We start from the raw sequence: 17,591 nt of genomic DNA, 5'->3' as shown, positions 1-17,591 counted from the left end.
AGGGGAAAGGGTGATGGTGTTTCTGGAGGTGTGTTGTGTGACCTGCCGGAAATAACTAAATGCTTGCCTGGCTCGCAGCTGCTGTTCAGTCAGTCAGTCATTTGTATTTATTGAGCGCTTACTGTGTGCAGAGCGCTGTACTAAGAGCTTGGGAGAGTACACTGTAGCAATAAACAGACACATTCGCTGCCCACCACGAGCCTACATGTGGCAGGCCCTCAGGGTTGGACTGCCCCAGGAAGAAGCAAGAGTGAGTCCCCACGTCCTAATGACCTCAGTCCCTCCTAGGAGCCTGGCTTTTCCCCCGTCCCACTAAATTTCATTTCTCACTCTCACTCAGAGTTCCCATTTCCTGGCTGTAGCCATCCCTTTCTCAGCGCCCAGGCCTGTGGCTTGGCCGAGAGCGAGCCTGACTCTTAGAGAAGCAAGTACTATGAATTGCCCATGTGGCATTTGCTCTCCCAGTTTAGGCTAGGCTTCCGAGTAGGGCAGTGTGATCTGGCTGCCACCAAGTTTAACAGGATGAGTCCATATCGTCGCTGGCTGGTGTCTCCCTAACTCTGGGCCCCCAGCGTGGTTGGTATGGGTCTCTGAAGCACTATATGGCCTCAGTGTATTTAGTAGTTGGTCATATCCCATCCAGTTTTAAGATCTATGTGACGCTTACTGGGGTAGTAGAAGCATTACTGGTTTGACTCCTCATATTGGGCCATCCAGACCACCACCCCTTTGAAGACTTTTAAGGGATGGGAAATATTCTGTAGCTTGCAAGTGCTAGCAAGTCAGGGTGTGTAGTAATAGTAGTATTTATTGAGCGCTCACTTGGTGTGGGGCACTGTATTAGGTACTCTGTATTTCAGAGTGAAACCAGTTTTTAATGTAACATTTGGCTTCTGCCCTCCGTTCATGTCACCTGAGCCACCTCCACGATTTCCCGATAGGCAGCCAGGTAATAGATCTTTTGCCTCATTCTCACTCGAGTGTGGGATATTATATGTACTCTATTGTATGTGGATATTATGAATTCTGGACGTTCTAGCATTCAGTATGACTTGCCTTGTCTCCTTGGTTGAATATTGGCTGTTTTCATACAGTGAGGTCTCGTACCAAATCCGTTACGAAGGAAACGTGACAGAAGAAACAAAAATAAAGTTCATGACGGATGGTGTATTACTCAAAGAGATTCAGAAGGTAAGCACCTTGCCCTTCTGTCTCAGGATAATGTGTGTCTCAAGCACTGGATTGTCATTGGCAGGATTTCTTGCTCGCAGCTGTTTAATCATTTTCTCAGCATGGTCGAGCGATGTGCTGTGTGCTCTGGGTACAGATTGATGGTCTGGTGCCCTTCCCTTAAACTGCAGCTTTTGGATTGTGCGTCAGAACCTTGGCCTCCTGTTGCCGCCTGCCCAGATTCATTGTGCCAAGGAAGAAAGCATTACTCATGTGATTGATTGATTCACAGTTCCGAGGGGAATGTTCTTTGGGATCGTGGGCGACAGATCGCTCTGGAATGATTGCATTGGCCCTTAGTTTTCTGGCCTGGGGTCACCTTGGTTTCAGAGTCCCAAGGTCCGTGAGTTCCCGGTGGGTGGAGATTTGGGTTTTTTCTCTCCCTGGGACCAGGTGCAGGTTTGAAACAGCAGGATACGAAACCCCTGCTAGAGCCTGTACTGTAGTTCTTACTCAGAATGAGTTTATTTCTGGATTCTGGTTTTCTAGTTGAACTGCTGGTGCCCCAAACAAGCCGTCTGTTGGGTAAGCCTGGCTTGGAGTCCCGGGAGAGATTTCGCCTCCTCTGAAGTGGATCTGAGCCCTAGGGTCAGCAGCCTTGCCTAGTGGAAAGAGCACGGGCTTGGGAATCAGAGGACCTGGCTTTAATCCTGGCTCTGCCACTTCTCTGCAGTGTGACCTTGGGCAAGTCACCTCACTTCTCTGTGCCTCAGTTCTCCTGTTCTCCCTCCTACATAGACTGTGAGTCTCATGCAGGACAGGGACAAAGTCCAACCTAATTAACTTGTATCTACTCCAGCACTTAGAGCACTGTCTGAAACATAGTAAGCGCTTAACAAGTACCATTAAAAAATAGAGCCAGCTCATCAGCAGTGATCCTGAAAAATGTTGATCTGGCATGAATAACCTCAACCTGTTCCAGTCCAGCCCTGGGAGCTGAGAGGGGACAGGGTGATAATGTCAGTTCTTCTTAGTTCTTGGCTTCTTGAGGTATTGCAATCACCCCTTAATTCCCTGGGGGTAACAGTGGAATCTTTTCAATAGTGGAGTGTAAAGTCTTCTGAGCTAAGCAGGTGAGATTATTAAAATAGCAGGAAGTCAGAGCAGCCTAGAAGAAAGAGCCCTGAAGAAGAGTTGCCTTTGTCCCTATCAGGACAAGCCGCTGCAGTTTCCTTGGGCTCAGTGTTCCTATCTATCACACAGGAATAATAAACTATCCCATTCCCTGTCTCCCAGGGAGAGTAAAAGGATAAGAGAAAGTGTAGGTGAAGTGCTCTCATTTCCACGCTAAGGATATGCCATGTTTACTCATTAGAGTATGGTTTGTTCTCATTAGTGTTCATGCTGGCGTGGTCATCGGAAGCATCTATTCGCAGAAAATCACCCCCAAAACCGGAGGTGGAGAGTTACCTTTCTTCCTTCCCCTCATTTTTGGTTTGAAGCAGAGAATCAATGTCGGGGCAGGAGCTGACTGCCCTGCTCCCTGTTCGACTTCTTTTCAACCTGCCTGGGGGAGTTGGTGCAGGGGAGAAGAGCAAAATTGATTGTAGTGAAGACCATGTTGACAGCAGTGCAAGCTCACTCCCTGGCCTACCAGGCTGCTCTCTATAGGCCCCGTAGATAAGGGGCCCTGAGCAGTCAAGTGGTGTAATCTCAGTGGTCTGGGCATTGGGTGGGGACACCCCCGGCCTGCCCCACTGGGTCCATATAGACCGTCTCCCCTCTGGCACCTTGCAGGTTTAACCCAGACCCTTCTCCGCCCCAGGCAGGAGAAGAGCCCAGCTCACTACCGTTGTCTCCTTTGGTTAACACCATTTCTTCTTTCATCTCCAGGATTTCTTGCTTCTGAAGTACAAAGTGATCATTATCGACGAAGCCCACGAGCGGAGCGTGTATACGGACATTCTGATAGGCCTCTTGTCTCGAATCGTGACCCTCCGGGCCAGGGTAAGGAGAGCAGATGAGCAGTGCAGGCGATTCAGCCTGAACCTTGACCTGGGGGTGCTGGGCTCTGTTTGCTCGGGTGGGATCCCATATCTTGAAACCAGCTGCTGCCCTTCCTGTAGGAGAGTCCTGGGACGGGCCTGGCTGGGAGAAGGGGGTGTCCTTCAGGGAAAGACTCCGCTCAATGTGGGCAGGGAACGTGCCTACCAACTCTGTGACACTACGCTCCCAAGGGCTTAGCACAGGGTTCTGCACACGGTAAGCGTTCCTTAAACGCCATCGATTGATTGATTTTTGCCCTGGGAAGCTTCCAAGAAGAGCTTCCCGTGAATTTAAGATTCCTGGGCCCCTTAGTTGGGATGGCTTTTCTCCTGCTCTGCTTCCACCAGTCAGTTTGCACCTGCTTCCTGGAGCTCGCACTTATTATTGAGTACTAAGCCGCCCACCGAGATTTCTGCCCTATTCTGACTCACTCCCAGGTATAAACTGCTTACAGAGGCCTTGGCACTTGAGTGAACTGCTGCAGGAAAGGAAAACATTCCACATATTTGCCAAAATAAACTGCTTACCTGCTTAAATAAAAGCAGGGTAGGGTGGTGGGGGGGTGGTAAAGCTTACTAAGGCAGAGAAGGTGCTGGCTTCACTCTTTGTGTTCCTATTGGGGATTTATAGTTTCCTTGGTTTCTGGAATTCCTTCTAAATGAGCCACATTTTTATTTCTGTCTTAACTCTTACATCTGGTAGACTCACCTTCAGAGGCCAACTCCACTCTCTGTTCTCTCCTGGCAGAGATCTGTTAATGTCCTGGCCTCCGTTTCGATTGTGTTTTAGATCCTACCCCTGGTCCCTCCTATTTTGCGGATGGCCAGCCGGCTGGATCTTCTTTCAGATCGCATCAGCGTCACTGAGCAGGGCTAGGAAATACTGTATCCCCCCCCACCGAGCCCCTAAACACTCAAAGAGAGGAGTAGCATGGTCTAATGGTTAGAGCATGGGCCACTTATCTGCTGTATGACCTTAGGCAAGTCACTTAGCTGCTCCGTGCCTCAATTTCTTCATCTATAAAATGGGAATTACGACTGTGAACCCCATGTGGGTTGTGGACTACATCCAACCTGATTACTTTGTATCTGCCCCAGCGCTTAGAGTAGAGCCTGGCACATAGTGAGCACTTAACAAATACCACAGAAAAACAAATTAGCAATTTGCAGTTTTTGGTTGCTCAGTCTTCTCTCTAGGCTGATCCAGTCATCAACCTTGGTGAAGATTTTGATTCTGGCAAGGATTAGAAAGAATATTGTCTTGCATGAATAGATAGTGCTCGGGTGAATCGTTAGAGGTGAGGCTGCTGCCTGGTGGATTAGGAAAGGAAAGGAAGGCTGTGATTCTTCCGAGCTCTTGTCGTATTTTCTGGGTTTTCCCGCCAGCCCATCTACAGCGAGAGGCTTTAAGACTTACCCTTAAATTGGGCCCTCCCTGATCCACAACCATCCTCAACCTCTTAGAGATCTGTGTCCATCCCTGGAATAAAATCTGTGCAATCACTAGGCAACTCCCATCTCTGTGTTATAAATGAGTGCCATCGTGTAACCTTACCGAGGTCCTTCGATAAGTTATTCCGAAATTCCTGAGACAGAATGATCAATTAATCAATTGTATTTATTTTACTGAGTGCCTACTGTGTTCAGAGCACTCTACTAAGCACTTGGGAAAGTACAAAATACACATTCCCTGCCCACAATGAGTCTTGAGGGGGAAAGAGGTGCTGTTCCGTTAGGTCTCAGTTGTCTTCCCCAGCTCTCTGTTGCACCGTCCTGTTACTTCAGGGAAACCAGCACAGTGCATCCTCCAAACTCCTCAGCAAATCTCAAATGTGTTTTTTCCCCAGTCATATTCAGAGGTGTAGTGTTTGATCATTCAAGCGGGGAAGGCAGAGGCTATAGTCATGGTTTCTATGACTGCATTATTAAAGAGGGTTGATCTCTCCACAGAGAAACCAGCCACTGAAGTTGATCGTCATGTCAGCTACCCTACGTGTTGAGGATTTCACCCAGAACACGAGGCTGTTCCCTGAGCCTCCCCCAGTGATAAAGGTAACTTTGATCCCGACTTGGCCCCGACGCACCGGGAGTCCTGCATTCTGGGGTTCTTAGGGCAAAGAGTATGGGGAACGTGGCTGCTCATAGATGAAAAATTAGTTTTACCCAGGACCAGAATGCTGAAAGTCAGCTGGTAGCCCCGTAGGTTACCGCCAGGCCCTGAGTTTTATTAGTCAAAACAGATTTTCCCGAGGGAGTGTTGGTTTGGGGATCAGAGGAGCAGAATGGGGAAAAAAGGATTTGAGAGTCTGAAATCCCACCCCAGTCCCTGAGACGGTGTGGTTTGTCTTTCAGCCTTTTCTAATTTCTGTGTTTTGTTGACATCTCATCTGTCCTTGCTATTACTTAGTGTCAAATGTCGGTCATTCCATGCAGGTGGATGCCCGGCAGTTCCCAGTGACGGTTCACTTCAACAAGAGGACGCCTCTGGATGACTACAGCGGGGAGTGCTTCCGAAAGGTCAGCAAGATCCACCGGATGCTTCCCGCAGGTAAGGTGGCCCACAGAGGCCTGGGCTCCTGTCTTTGGTGGCAGGTTTTGTGTGTTGGAAAAACTGTGGCAACAGGACCGTGAGCCGACCGCAGCATTGGGGCCAAGCTTTTTCAGCGGGGCACCCCTCTGAAGCAGCCATTGGCCACGTACCTGGACTGCACCTGGACAATAGCTGGGAGGCCGATGGCTCCTTAGAAGCCTGTGGGGTGTCTAAAGTCAGTTGCATCCTGATTTATGCAGGCCATCATCCTTTTCCCACAGGAGGCATTTTGGTGTTCCTGACGGGTCAGGCAGAGGTACACTCGCTTTGCAGAAGACTGAGGAGAGCTTTTCCATTCCACAGCAACAGGCAGGAAGGTAACTCTGGCAACAGGGCCCCTGCTAGCTAGGTAGCTCAAACCCCGACTGGCGGGTATTTGTTTTTTCTGTTTGATCACTAGTTCCTTATTTTGCAGTTGTGCCCGAGGCTCTTGAATCAATTAATCAGTGGCATTTATTGACCACTTACTATGTGCAGAGTACTGTCCTAAGCACTTGGGAGAGTACGTACAACCAAATTAGTGGAAACGTTCCCTGCCCAAAATGAGCTTACAAGTGTAGAGGGGGAGACTTGGATTCCCTTCCGGCCTCCCCTGGCATAAATGGCAGTCAGGGTGTTAATGGTCTTAGAAGAAGCCAACTTGTAGCTTTGGGAGCTAGGTGGACACCGGCATTGCTTGTAACACATGTGTTAATTTTTAGAGAGTCTTGAGAAAGAAAAAGAAGATTCGGTGGAAGAAATGAGAAAATTCAAGAAATCCAAACCAAAGAAAGTTCCGGTAATAAACGATCCCTTGATTTCCCTGGGAGGAATTCTGCACCGAAGGGTGGGGAACAGGCCAGAAGTGTTTGTTGTAAAGTATCCAGGTGGGGATTTTCTTTCAGGACTCCTGTGTGGCTGATCACCCCAAAGAGCTAAGTGGTCCACTCTACGATGACGTCTTACTAGTCTAATCAAGAAGCCCAGACTAGATTTCTCAATCCTTGGGAGTGGTTGCCGATTTGAAATTTGAAATCGATTTAAAATTTGAAGGGTTGTGCGACAGAGGGGCCTGCCTTTGAAATGAGGTGGTATGACTCTCCAGCCCTGGAGAGATTGGGCCATAATGTGAGGTATTCAGGCCAGAATTGCTTTTCATAACGATCTTCTTACTTTGCTCAGTAGCTGCGGCTAGAGGAGGAACCACACGTGCTTTTTAATTGGGTCCGGTGTGGCGGCTTTCAGCGGGTTGATAAATCACTCCAAAGTGGCTGCAAGCCGAGCAGGGCAGTTGGAGTGGGGAGGAGAATTTCCATTGCCGATCCTTAATGTAGAAAGCATTAATAATTAATAGACCGGGGCTATGAGTTCCCTAAAGCAGACCTAGAGTGATGAAAACTATTTGTTTTTTAATGTCTCTAAGTGGCCCTTGAGTATTCAGAGGGAAGGGAAGTAGACTATCGGGAAGGAAGAAACCGTACTTATTTCCATATCTAGAAGACAGAAGGCCGACCACTGTTTTTTTTTCTGTTTATTCCCCTCTTGCTTTTAAGGGTGGATCATTTATTATTCATCTCTGCTAACTGTGTGGTGCTGTGATATTGTAGGCACATAGAGAACACCATCTTTTGGTTTACTGTACCACTATCCCACACAACCCCGTTTCTGAATATGCACAATTCAAATCGAGAATTGAACTCGTTATCTCTGAAACATTCTGTGAAGTCCCCTATAGCTGTTGTAGATGCACAATTCAAATCGAGAATTGAACTCGTTATCTCTATAGCTGTTGTATCGAGGTCTGATGCAGTGTTAGGTGATCAAGAGTCGGTAGCTTTTCCGTGTACTTAATACTGCTGTCTGGTCTTTTTTTTTCTATTTTTTGTAGCTTAATAACCAATCCGTTACTTCCTCGGTTCACTTAAGAAAAACTGTGTTGATTTCTCTATTCTAGACCCTGCCTAAAATAAATTTGGATAATTACTCTGCGATGCCAGTGGATGAAGGAGATGAGGACAGAGAAGGAGAAATGGATGATGAAGAGGATGCAGTGGGGTCTGATATTGACCTAGACTTAGGCGATGAGGACACTGAAGGAGGTTTGACACTTGGGAGAACCTTTCCTAAATACCAAGTGATAAGGCTGTCTGTCAACTTGGCTTCCATGTGCTTTGTTTTGCTCCGTGCTATGTGTTTGTTTGTATATGGGTATTGCCTCCAGTTTAACGTCGTCAATCTCAGGCATGCAAATCATAGCTGGCCTTGTACCAAGAAGGTCTCCTTAACGTCAGGCCGTTGTACGTCTTGCCTTGAATAACTCCAGATCCTGGAACAGTTGAAGTGACTTGCTGAACTCTTCATTATCATCATTGAATGTTCAGAGACCCTGCTTTTTTTTCTTTATTAGGTGAGAAGCCAGACTCCTCCCTCCCACTTTATGTTCTTCCATTATATTCTTTGCTGGCACCAGAGAAACAAGCCCAGGTAATGTTATGTGTGCCCGTGGCTGGAATGGGTCATTGGTTGGAGCTCACTGTGCTGCTCGTTCTCTGTTGTGTTTGTGGTCAGCTAGGAGGAAGCTCAGCATTTATTTTGGGCTATTGGTAGACCGGTGCACATCCTGTAAGCATTCCCTGGTGCGAGCGTGCCTGGGGGCTTTAACGTCTCTGCAAACAACCTGTAAATCAGGGCTGCGCAGTTTTGTTCTTTGGAAAAAAAACCTGCTTTTAGCTCAGAGAATTCCACAGTTTTTAAAGCCCTTTGAATGGCCCCCTAGGGTAGATTACGAAGTTTAAGTTCCTTGAGCTCTTTGAGAGCAATCAGTCATATTTATTGAATGCTTACCCTGAGCAGAGCACTGTACTAAGCTCTCAAGGGAGTACAGCAGTCACATTCCCTGCCCATAACAAGTTTACAAGTCTAGAGGAGAGTAAGCAAGCTTGTCATTGGTCTGGGCTGGGTTTGGTACAGCTTTCATGGAAGTCTGGGTCAAGTGATAACTAGAGGTCCCATCTAAGGAGAAGCAGCATGGCTCAGTGGAACGAGCCCGGACTTTGGAGTCAGAGGTCATGGGTTCAAATCCCAGCTCTGCCAATTGTCAGCTGTGTGACTTCGGGCAAGTCACTTCATTTCTCTGTGCCTCAGTTCCCTCATCTGTAAAATGGGGATTAAGATTGTGAGCCCCCTGGGACAACCTGATCACCTTTTAACCTCCCCAGTGCTTAGAACGGTGCCTTGCACATAGTCAGCACTTAATAGATGCCATCATCATCATCTAAGCCTTGAGGAAAGGACGTTTATTTCTTTTTCCATAACTGAGTTGGTGTTGCTTTCCTCTATTCTTCTCAGTTGAATTACCTTCTTAAAATTGGGAGGGAATAATTATAGTTTTTTAAGTGCTTGCAAGATGCCAATACTATGCTAAATTGAGATAGTTTACAGAATCTTCAGGTTAAATAGTCCCAGTCCCATGTGGAACTTTTTTTAAAATGGTATTTGCTAAATCCTTACTGTGTGCCTGGCATTGTACTAAGTGTTGGGGCAGATATATGCTCATCACGTGGGATACAGTCCATACCCCACATGGGACTCACAATCTTAGTTCCCATTTTATAGGGGAGGTAACTGAGGCTCAGAGAAGTGGAGTGACTTGCCCAGAGTCACTCAGCAGATGAGTGGTAGAGCCAGAATTAGAACCCAGGTCCTTCTGAATCCCAGGCCCATGCCCTATCCACTAGGCCATGCCGCTTCTCTTACAATGTCACAGGCGGGGAGGGAGGGACAGCTGGTGGGAAATAGATCATCTTGTCATCATTTTCTTTTCTACTTACCTAGGTCTTCAAACCCCCTCCCGAGGGGACCAGATTGTGTGTCATAGCCACTAATGTGGCCGAAACATCCCTAACCATCCCCAACATCAAGTATGTGGTAGATTGTGGGAAGGTCAAGAAAAGGTTTTATGACAAAGTGACGGGCGTTTCCTCTTTCCGGGTATCCTGGACGTCCCAAGCTTCTGCAGATCAGCGAGCAGGAAGAGCTGGAAGAACAGAGCCGGGTCACTGTTACAGGTGAGTCTTTCTTTGTTTCTCCGGGGTCCTAGAGAAAATAAAATCTTCAGAGCAGTGGCCAGTTATTTCTGGGAAGATTGAGAGCGGGGTATCATGGGAAAGGGTGCTAAAGAAAGTGTTGGACCATTGCAAGATTCCTTAATTTGTCACTTAACTCAGAACTTTCAGGGGACTTTGTACCTGTCCCTCGAGCTCTCATTTGGAGCCCAGTGACTAAAACAATCACGGGAAATTGAATCTGAAGCCCTCTCTCAGCTGGATGCCTTTGCTTCACCTTCCTAAGGACAAGTTTCAGGAAAATAGAATCAGTGGAAAGCAATGAGGTTGTCTGGCCAGGCCCAAAGTAAAGTACAGTGTATAAGGATTTGGTTTTGGGCTCGGTATCCCTGCCGAACAGCTGAGACAACAGCCAGGATGCCATGCTTACCCAAAAGAGCTGACTTGCACCGACTGTGAGCCCACTGTTGGGTAGGGACTGTCTCTATATGTTGCCAACTTGTACTTCCCAAGCGCTTAGTACAGTGCTCTGCATACAGTAAGCGCTCAATAAATACAATTGATTGATATTCCACCAGGACTGGAGTTGTCAACTGCTTAATATGATGAGGCCAGCAGCCCTCATTCTTTCTGGTTTAGGCAGCAGTGTCCATGGCACTACTAGTTTTCCAAAATCATTATGTGCATCATAATTTTCACCGTCCACCCCAAGGGAGACAGTTTTCTCCTGTTAAAGTTCCCATTTTAGAAACTGACCCAGACATCCATCACTCAATGCGGGAGGCACCACAATGTGGCCTTGTTCCGGGTCTCACATGTGAACACTGGGGTGGATAACCGCTTAGTACAGTGCTCTGCACACAGTAAGCGCTCAATAAATACAATTGAGTGAATACAGGCAGTTTGGATTGGACACAGTCCCTGTCCAGTTTGGAGCTCACAGTCTTAATCCCCATTTTACAGATTAGATTTTTGAGGCACAGAGAAGTGAAGTGACCTGCCAAAGGCCACACAGCAGGCAAGTGGCAGAGTGGGATTAACACCCTTGACCTTCTCCCAGATCCACGCTTTATCCACTGCACCGTACTGCTCCCCCAGCATCTCAGCATCTTCTTCCTACTCTTCCACTCTAAAGTGCCATTGCAGAATGGACCCTGTATCATCAATCGTATTTATTGAGCGCTTACTATGTGCAGAGCACTGTACTAAGCGCTTAAGATTTTGGTTTCCCAGAGTCATGAACTGAACCACTTTTGTTTCCACAGACTGTATTCGTCTGCAGTTTTTAGTGACTTTGAGAAGTTTTCTCCTCCTGAGATTACTAGAAGACCCGTTGAAGATTTAATCCTTCAGATGAAAGCTTTAAACATTGAAAAGGTTAGATGGGGCCCTTTTCCGTTCTGAGTACATACTCTTATTTTTGATTCATCATGTCTTTCAAGCTTGGTTTCCTGGAAGGGAGAAAAATGTCCAAGTCACTAGTTTGGCTGCTTCTGCCCTGGGACTTGGGGGTGCATATTTTTTTAGATTTTGAGCATCCTTAAAGTAGGCCCTTGCAAAGTATCGCATCCCCAAGATCTCTTCAGTGGACAGGAACCCAATTACTTTCTGTCCCCCTTGCACTGCCCCTGTCAGAAGCATCTTCATTGAAATGCTTGAGACCCAGTGTGTTTTCCCATTAACACTTCCAAGATGCGTTTTCTCTTATTTTTTTTATTGTTGTCAGGGGCCGTCATCAATCATTCCATCGGTAATAGCATCTATTAATTGCTTACAGTGTGCAAAGCACTTTAGTAAGCTCTTGGCAGGGTACACTGTCACCGATTCAAGTATGGTCCCTGACCTCATAGTCTGAAGTGTATGCCCGAATCTCTTCGTGGGGCTGTGGGATGGGGTGTCGGTGGCAAGGTAAATTCTCTAAGGTGCCTTTGTTCCTTGGACATTGACGAATGACAATTTTCAAAATTTCAATTTGAACCAAATCCCAAACAATTCAGTAGATAGTGAACTTACTAGGTGGCTAAGAGGTGCATTTTTGGGATTCCAACCTCTTATTCAAGCAATCACTCAACCAGTCAGTGGTATTTATTGAATACTCACTGTGCCCAGAGCACCATCCTTAATGCTTGTGAGTATGGTACAAAAGGAGTTGGTAGGTATGGTCCCTATCCTCAAGAAGTGGGAAGCCGCATGGTCTAGTAGATAAAGCATGGGCCCAGGAGTTAGAAGGTCCTGTGTGCTAATCCCAGCTCTACCATTAGCCTGCTGTGTGCCCCTGGGCAAGTCACATAACCTCTCTGTTCCTCGGTTACCTCATCTGTAAAATGGGGATTAGAACCGTCAGGCCCACGTGGGACATTTAGCTGTCCAACCTGATTATCTCGTATGTACCTCAGCACTTATTACAGTGCCTTGCACGTAATAATTGCTTAACGAGTACCTTTTTCTTAAAAGCTTAGTCTAGAAGGGGAGACCGACATTAAAATAAATTACAGATATGACAAAATTCCAAGGGGTTTCTGGGAATCTTGCGAGGGGCAGGAAAGGGCCATCTTTTACTAGCCCCGTTCTCAGACTATATATGCCCTTGGGCTGCTGCTGCTGCGGTGTCAGTGCATACCTTATTCCATCTCTGTTTGAAAAGAAACAAGGATAAAAATGCAGAGCTGACACACATTCATTTTAGAGCAAAGGTCTTGGAACACTTTATAAGTCTGTGGAAACTTAGTTTCCAGAGACTGTTTGTCCAGATAACAGGGGAACAGGTGGTTACTTTAGGTGAATGTGGGCTTGTCAGAAGAAAATCAAGCCTTTGTGATTCCCAATCCCCAGCTTTGACCTTCACTTCTCATCTACCCCACGTTCAGAGAGTGTTGCTTGCTCTCCCCCTCGTCCCCCTCTCCATCCCCCCATCTTACCTCCTTCCCTTCCCCACTGCACCTGTATATATGTATATATGTTTGTACATATTTGTTACTCTATTTATTTCACTTGTACATATCTAGTCTATTTATTTTATTTTGTTAGTATGTTTGGTTTTGTTCTCTGTCTCCCCCTTTTAGACTGTGAGCCCACTGTTGGGTAGGGACTGTCTCTATATGTTGCCAACTTGTACTTCCCAAGCGCTTAGTACAGTGCTCTGCACACAGTAAGCGCTCAATAAATACGATTGATGATGATGTTGCTGCCTGAAAGAAAAGACCCTTGCAGGTCCATCAGACAATGGCAGTCAAATGAGTGTATGTATGTAGTCTTGGTTGGTTCATTTGGACCCAAATCCAGCCTAGTGCTTGGAAATGCTAAAGTCCTCAGCCCCAGTTGCATTCTCACCTAGTTAGTCGTTTCACTATCCTGTCATTACCCTACATTCACTTGCCTTTCTCCCTTCCCACCAACTGCCTGTGTTTTTAGGTAATCAACTTCCCGTTCCCGTCACGGCCACCGATGGAGGCCCTTGTGGCTGCTGAGGAGCTGTTGCTCTCGCTTGGAGCCTTGCAAGAGCCATCGCAGAGAGGAAGGTGTGGTTGCCGAGAGTTTGGGGTGGCTGACTGGAGCGGGTACCTAGTTGGGCCTAAGGGGAGCTAGGAAGCATTTATCTCCCTCTGCTTCACTTACTCAGGGAACCTCATTCTTATCGGGTCAGAAAGATTCAAGAGCTGGAGGGCTGAATGTTCAACTCCCACCGAGCCCTGCAGCTGGGCTTTAGCAACTTAAATAATCATCATCATCAATCGTATTTATTGAGCGCTTACTACGTGCAGAGCACTGTACTAAGCGCTTGGGAAGTACAAATTGGCAACATATAGAGACAGTCCCTACCCAACAGTGGGCTCACAGTCTAAAAGGGGGCTCACAGTCTACTTAAATGCTCCTAGTATAGATTCGGTCCATCTTCCTTCCTCCGTTCCTTTATCATCTCCTTACTGGGGCACAGATGGTTATGGAAGAATTAAAATCGGAACCTAAGCCGTGACTCTAAAGTTTCTGTCCTGTGCAGTAGAATGCTTTTGGCCATCACTTATTTTTTCCTTATCTTCATTTCTGTTCCTCCTTCAGCCTCGAAGTACTGCAGAAGGCCAAACTGTGCTGCCCGATTAGTCCATTGGGCAGAACCATGGCAACCTTTCCCGTGGCCCCGCGCTACGCGAAAATGCTTGCCCTGAGTCAGCAACACGACTGTCTGCCCTACATCATCACCATTGTGTCTGCCATGACTGTCCGGGAGCTGTTTGAAGAATTTGACAGGTGGGTTACCGTTTTCACTGTTAAATCCCGTCATCGAAAGCACAGGGTCCCTAGGGAGGCGAGTTCTAACACGCCGAGCATTTTGAAGTCCTGTGCTTCACTCAAGCGTTCTCAAGAGAGGTCCCACCGAGCATGCACTTGGTTGGGAAGATGGATCTTCTGTTTGAACCTTGCCATGGCTGGAGAGAAGAAGATTAGCAACAAATTCCTTAAGAAGTTTAGTTAAATCCAAATAGAACCTCTTCTTGTTTGGCATCCAGCCGTGGTTAATTCAAACCACAGGGTCAGGTGCCTGGGAAATATGGGCCACCCTTTTCTCTCATTGATCTTGTTAGAAGCTTTTAAAAATCCAGGGCGTGGGTAGCACCACCAAGACATGGTTGGAAACATCCTGCTGGCTCATCAGACGTAGCTATTTTGGCAGTGTGAAGACAAGAGAATAAACTAACCAATGTGATAATGGATTCTGGCTTAGAGCTTCAAAGGCCCCTAATGACCCCATTGACGTGTTGCCTCCATGCCTTGCTTTCGTTGTTTATGGTTTCAGTTGTTGGAAACATCTTTCCAGCTCCTCTTTAGCAGGCTTTTTCCTGGTGATATTTATCCAACTTTAGTTGCTTAAGGAGAATGTGTCTTACCTTCCCCCTTAACTCTCCCGGGTGTTTTTCGGTGTGTTTTCAGACCAGCCGCCAGCGAAGAGGAGCAAGCAAAGCTCAAAGGGAAGAGAGCGCGTGTTTTCCAGATGCAGAGAATCTGGGCTGGACAAGGAGCTAAACTGAAGCTTGGCGACCTCATGGTGATGCTAGGTACATCCCCACGCTGCATATTCGGTCGGCCGAGCAGCAGAACTGCTTAGAATGCCAGGCGGACTGGCATTGAAGAAGTGGAAGCGTTTAACAGAATAGCTGGCGGGGAGACGGGAGATGGCGGGAGCCGTGAACGTTCCTTCCGTTTACTCCAGGTGCCGTGGGGGCTTGTGAGTACGCTGGCTCTGCTTTTCAGTTCTGCCAAGCCAATGGACTGAGATTCAAGGCCATGATGGAAATTAGGCGTCTGAGAGGACAGCTGACCACAGCAGGTAAAGGTCCCTGAAGACCCTGCCAGCGATACGACTGCCGTCTCTCCGCCCTCCCCCATCTTTACCTCTGGAAGTCACAGTCAAACTACCTAATCTGTTGATTGAGGTGTTGAATTAATTGTACCTCTCTGATCTAAGAGAATATGTCCTGTGAATTAGTGAAAGAAATGGTTCTCACTACATACATTTTACAGGCATCTCTCTCCATCTTTTGCATGTCCTGTGGATTTTGCCCTTCAACAATTCTCCCCTGTAGATTTTTTTTATGGTATTTGGAAAGTGCTTACTACGTGCCAAGCACTGTACTAAGTGCTGAGGTTGATATAATGATGGTATTTGTTAAGCGCTTAATATGTGCGAAGCACTGTTCTAAGCTCTAGGGAGGTACAAAGTGATCAGGTTGTCCCACGTGGGGCTCACAGTCTTCATCCCCATTTTGCAGATGAGGTAACTGAGGCACAGAGAAGTTAAGTGACTTGCCCAAGGTCACACAGCTGACAAGTGGTGGAGCTGGGATTAGAACCGATGACCTCTGACTCCCAAGCCTCTGCTCTTTCCACTGAGCCACACTGCTTGTCAAAGTCCCTGTTCCACATAATGTTCTCAGTCTTAACCCCCATTTTGCAGATGAGGTAACTGAGGCAGAGAGAGGTGAAGTGATTTGCCCAAGATTACACAGCAGACAAGTAGTGGAGCTGGGATTCAAACCCAGATCCTCTGACTCCCGTGCCCACACTCTTTCCACTAGACTACACTCCTTCTTAGTTGAAGTGCGTGAATAGTATGTCATTATTTTGTGCTTTCACATTTTTATCATTTCAGAGCTGTCCGTTTTTGCATAGAAATGAGCATAGGGAAAGCCAGTTGTTGTGAGGTTAATTGCAGTAATTTAAACTTAAAACTTTTTTCAAAGCATCTTAGCCCCTAGTCCACCTGGCACGCTGGGAACTGTGTATTCCCCAAATAAATTAACAGGGCATTTTAGTCTCTACCCATTAAACTGAAAGAAGGGATGAGAGTTTGGATAGGAGAATTGGGAAAAGCTTCAAGGGTTTTTGACTCGGGGTTTTCCCCACCCATGTAAAAGTCGTCCATCTTCCATGAGATTCCACAGTCCCTCAAAGTCTTTGTTGCCTTGAGAAGGCTCACCACTTTTCTTGTATTTTGCTTTCTTGCCAGTTAATTCCATCTGCTCAGGCCTTGGCCTGTTTGTAGATCCTAAAATGAAGCCTCCCACAGAGACCCAAGTGACCTATTTGAGGCAGATCGTGTTGGCAGGCTTGGGGGACCATGTAGCCAGGAAGATCCAGAGTGAGGAGCTGTTGGATGAAAAGTGGAGAAATGCCTACAAGGTAAATGCCTGGTCTGTAGGGCTTGTTCCCCTCCAGATTGGCTCCTCGAACTCAGGCCCTGCAGCTAGTGTGGGAATGGCCCCGGTTTGGCCAGAAAGTAGCAATTCCATGGAACTCATTATACGTCTCTCCTCCTTCCCACCTCTTGAGTTTTCCCATTTCGTCTTTGGAGTGCCGATATGTTGAAAACTGACTTGCTGAGGTCGGGTCTCATTTATTCACATACTTTGTCTGCAGTGAACAACTCACCCTGGCTTTTGCTCCCGTCTAAAGCTGAGCTTGGACCCTGACTCCCAAGGCAGAGAATGAGGGTCCATCGCTCGGTTTGTCCAAAACTCCATTGGGGTGAGCTAACAGACACTAGTGTGTGAGTCTTGAGCCCTCCTCTCTCTTTCTCTCTCTCTCTCTTTTGCCAGATGCTGATGCTTTTGTAGTGGCAACCCTAAGAGTAAGGAACCCTCATCATGTGCCTTGGTATTTCATTCATTCAATCTCTCTCTCTCTCTCTCTCTCTCTCTCCCACCATAGACTCCGCTCTTGGATGACCCCGTTTTTATCCATCCAAGTTCAGTCCTTTTCAAGCAGCTTCCCGACTTCGTGGTCTACCAGGAGATTGTTGAAACCACCAAGATGTATATGAAAGGTAAAGGCCATTTGCTCCCCACCCACCCTGCGCAACCTTTCTCTTTTCAGATGATTTTATAGGGCTCAAATCGCATAGATTTGCTTTCTGTCAAAGATCCGTATCGTTCGCCCTGATTTTGAATCAGCAGGCGGGTATCAGCTTTTCGATAGAGTCTTCGGGGGCAGCTTATAAATTGGTCCGATAAGTCGCCAGAACCAAAAATCAGTACTTCTGAGACCTCTCTGGCTGCTACAGAACCAGTGCTCATAGGGCCCCTTTCTTGAAGTAGCTCTGGGTCCCAAACATAATTTCACGGGCATTAATCACTCTCCAGGGTAAATCCAGCTCTGTCTCAGGTGCCCTACTGGACTGGGAATTCTAGCAGACCACTAGTGGATTCCAAATCTCCCAATTGTGCTCGGTTTTTACAAGGCATTAGTCCA

General features: G+C 47.0%; 1 protein-coding gene across 1 annotated transcript in view; it reads left to right on the top strand.

Moving 5' to 3' along the window:
* DHX37 (DEAH-box helicase 37) overlaps window positions 1–17,591 on the top strand; it is a 46,884-nt gene that overhangs the window by 23,765 nt on the left and 5,528 nt on the right. Inside the window, exons 7-22 of the mRNA XM_038763310.1 lie at window positions 1,095–1,191; window positions 3,064–3,177; window positions 5,166–5,267; window positions 5,649–5,763; window positions 6,027–6,122; window positions 6,507–6,583; window positions 7,739–7,883; window positions 8,192–8,268; window positions 9,619–9,851; window positions 11,114–11,225; window positions 13,260–13,366; window positions 13,905–14,093; window positions 14,775–14,899; window positions 15,055–15,171; window positions 16,351–16,523; window positions 17,052–17,166. Coding sequence (XP_038619238.1) covers window positions 1,095–1,191; window positions 3,064–3,177; window positions 5,166–5,267; window positions 5,649–5,763; window positions 6,027–6,122; window positions 6,507–6,583; window positions 7,739–7,883; window positions 8,192–8,268; window positions 9,619–9,851; window positions 11,114–11,225; window positions 13,260–13,366; window positions 13,905–14,093; window positions 14,775–14,899; window positions 15,055–15,171; window positions 16,351–16,523; window positions 17,052–17,166 — 1,994 coding nt within the window. The remainder of the gene's footprint in view (window positions 1–1,094; window positions 1,192–3,063; window positions 3,178–5,165; window positions 5,268–5,648; window positions 5,764–6,026; window positions 6,123–6,506; window positions 6,584–7,738; window positions 7,884–8,191; window positions 8,269–9,618; window positions 9,852–11,113; window positions 11,226–13,259; window positions 13,367–13,904; window positions 14,094–14,774; window positions 14,900–15,054; window positions 15,172–16,350; window positions 16,524–17,051; window positions 17,167–17,591) is intronic.

The sequence above is a fragment of the Tachyglossus aculeatus genome, chromosome 21, assembly GCF_015852505.1.
Source record: "Tachyglossus aculeatus isolate mTacAcu1 chromosome 21, mTacAcu1.pri, whole genome shotgun sequence".
In the NCBI taxonomy this organism is placed as follows: domain Eukaryota; kingdom Metazoa; phylum Chordata; class Mammalia; order Monotremata; family Tachyglossidae; genus Tachyglossus; species Tachyglossus aculeatus.
Note: the sequence above shows the minus strand (reverse complement) of the source record. Positions and strands in the feature narration are given on the sequence as shown.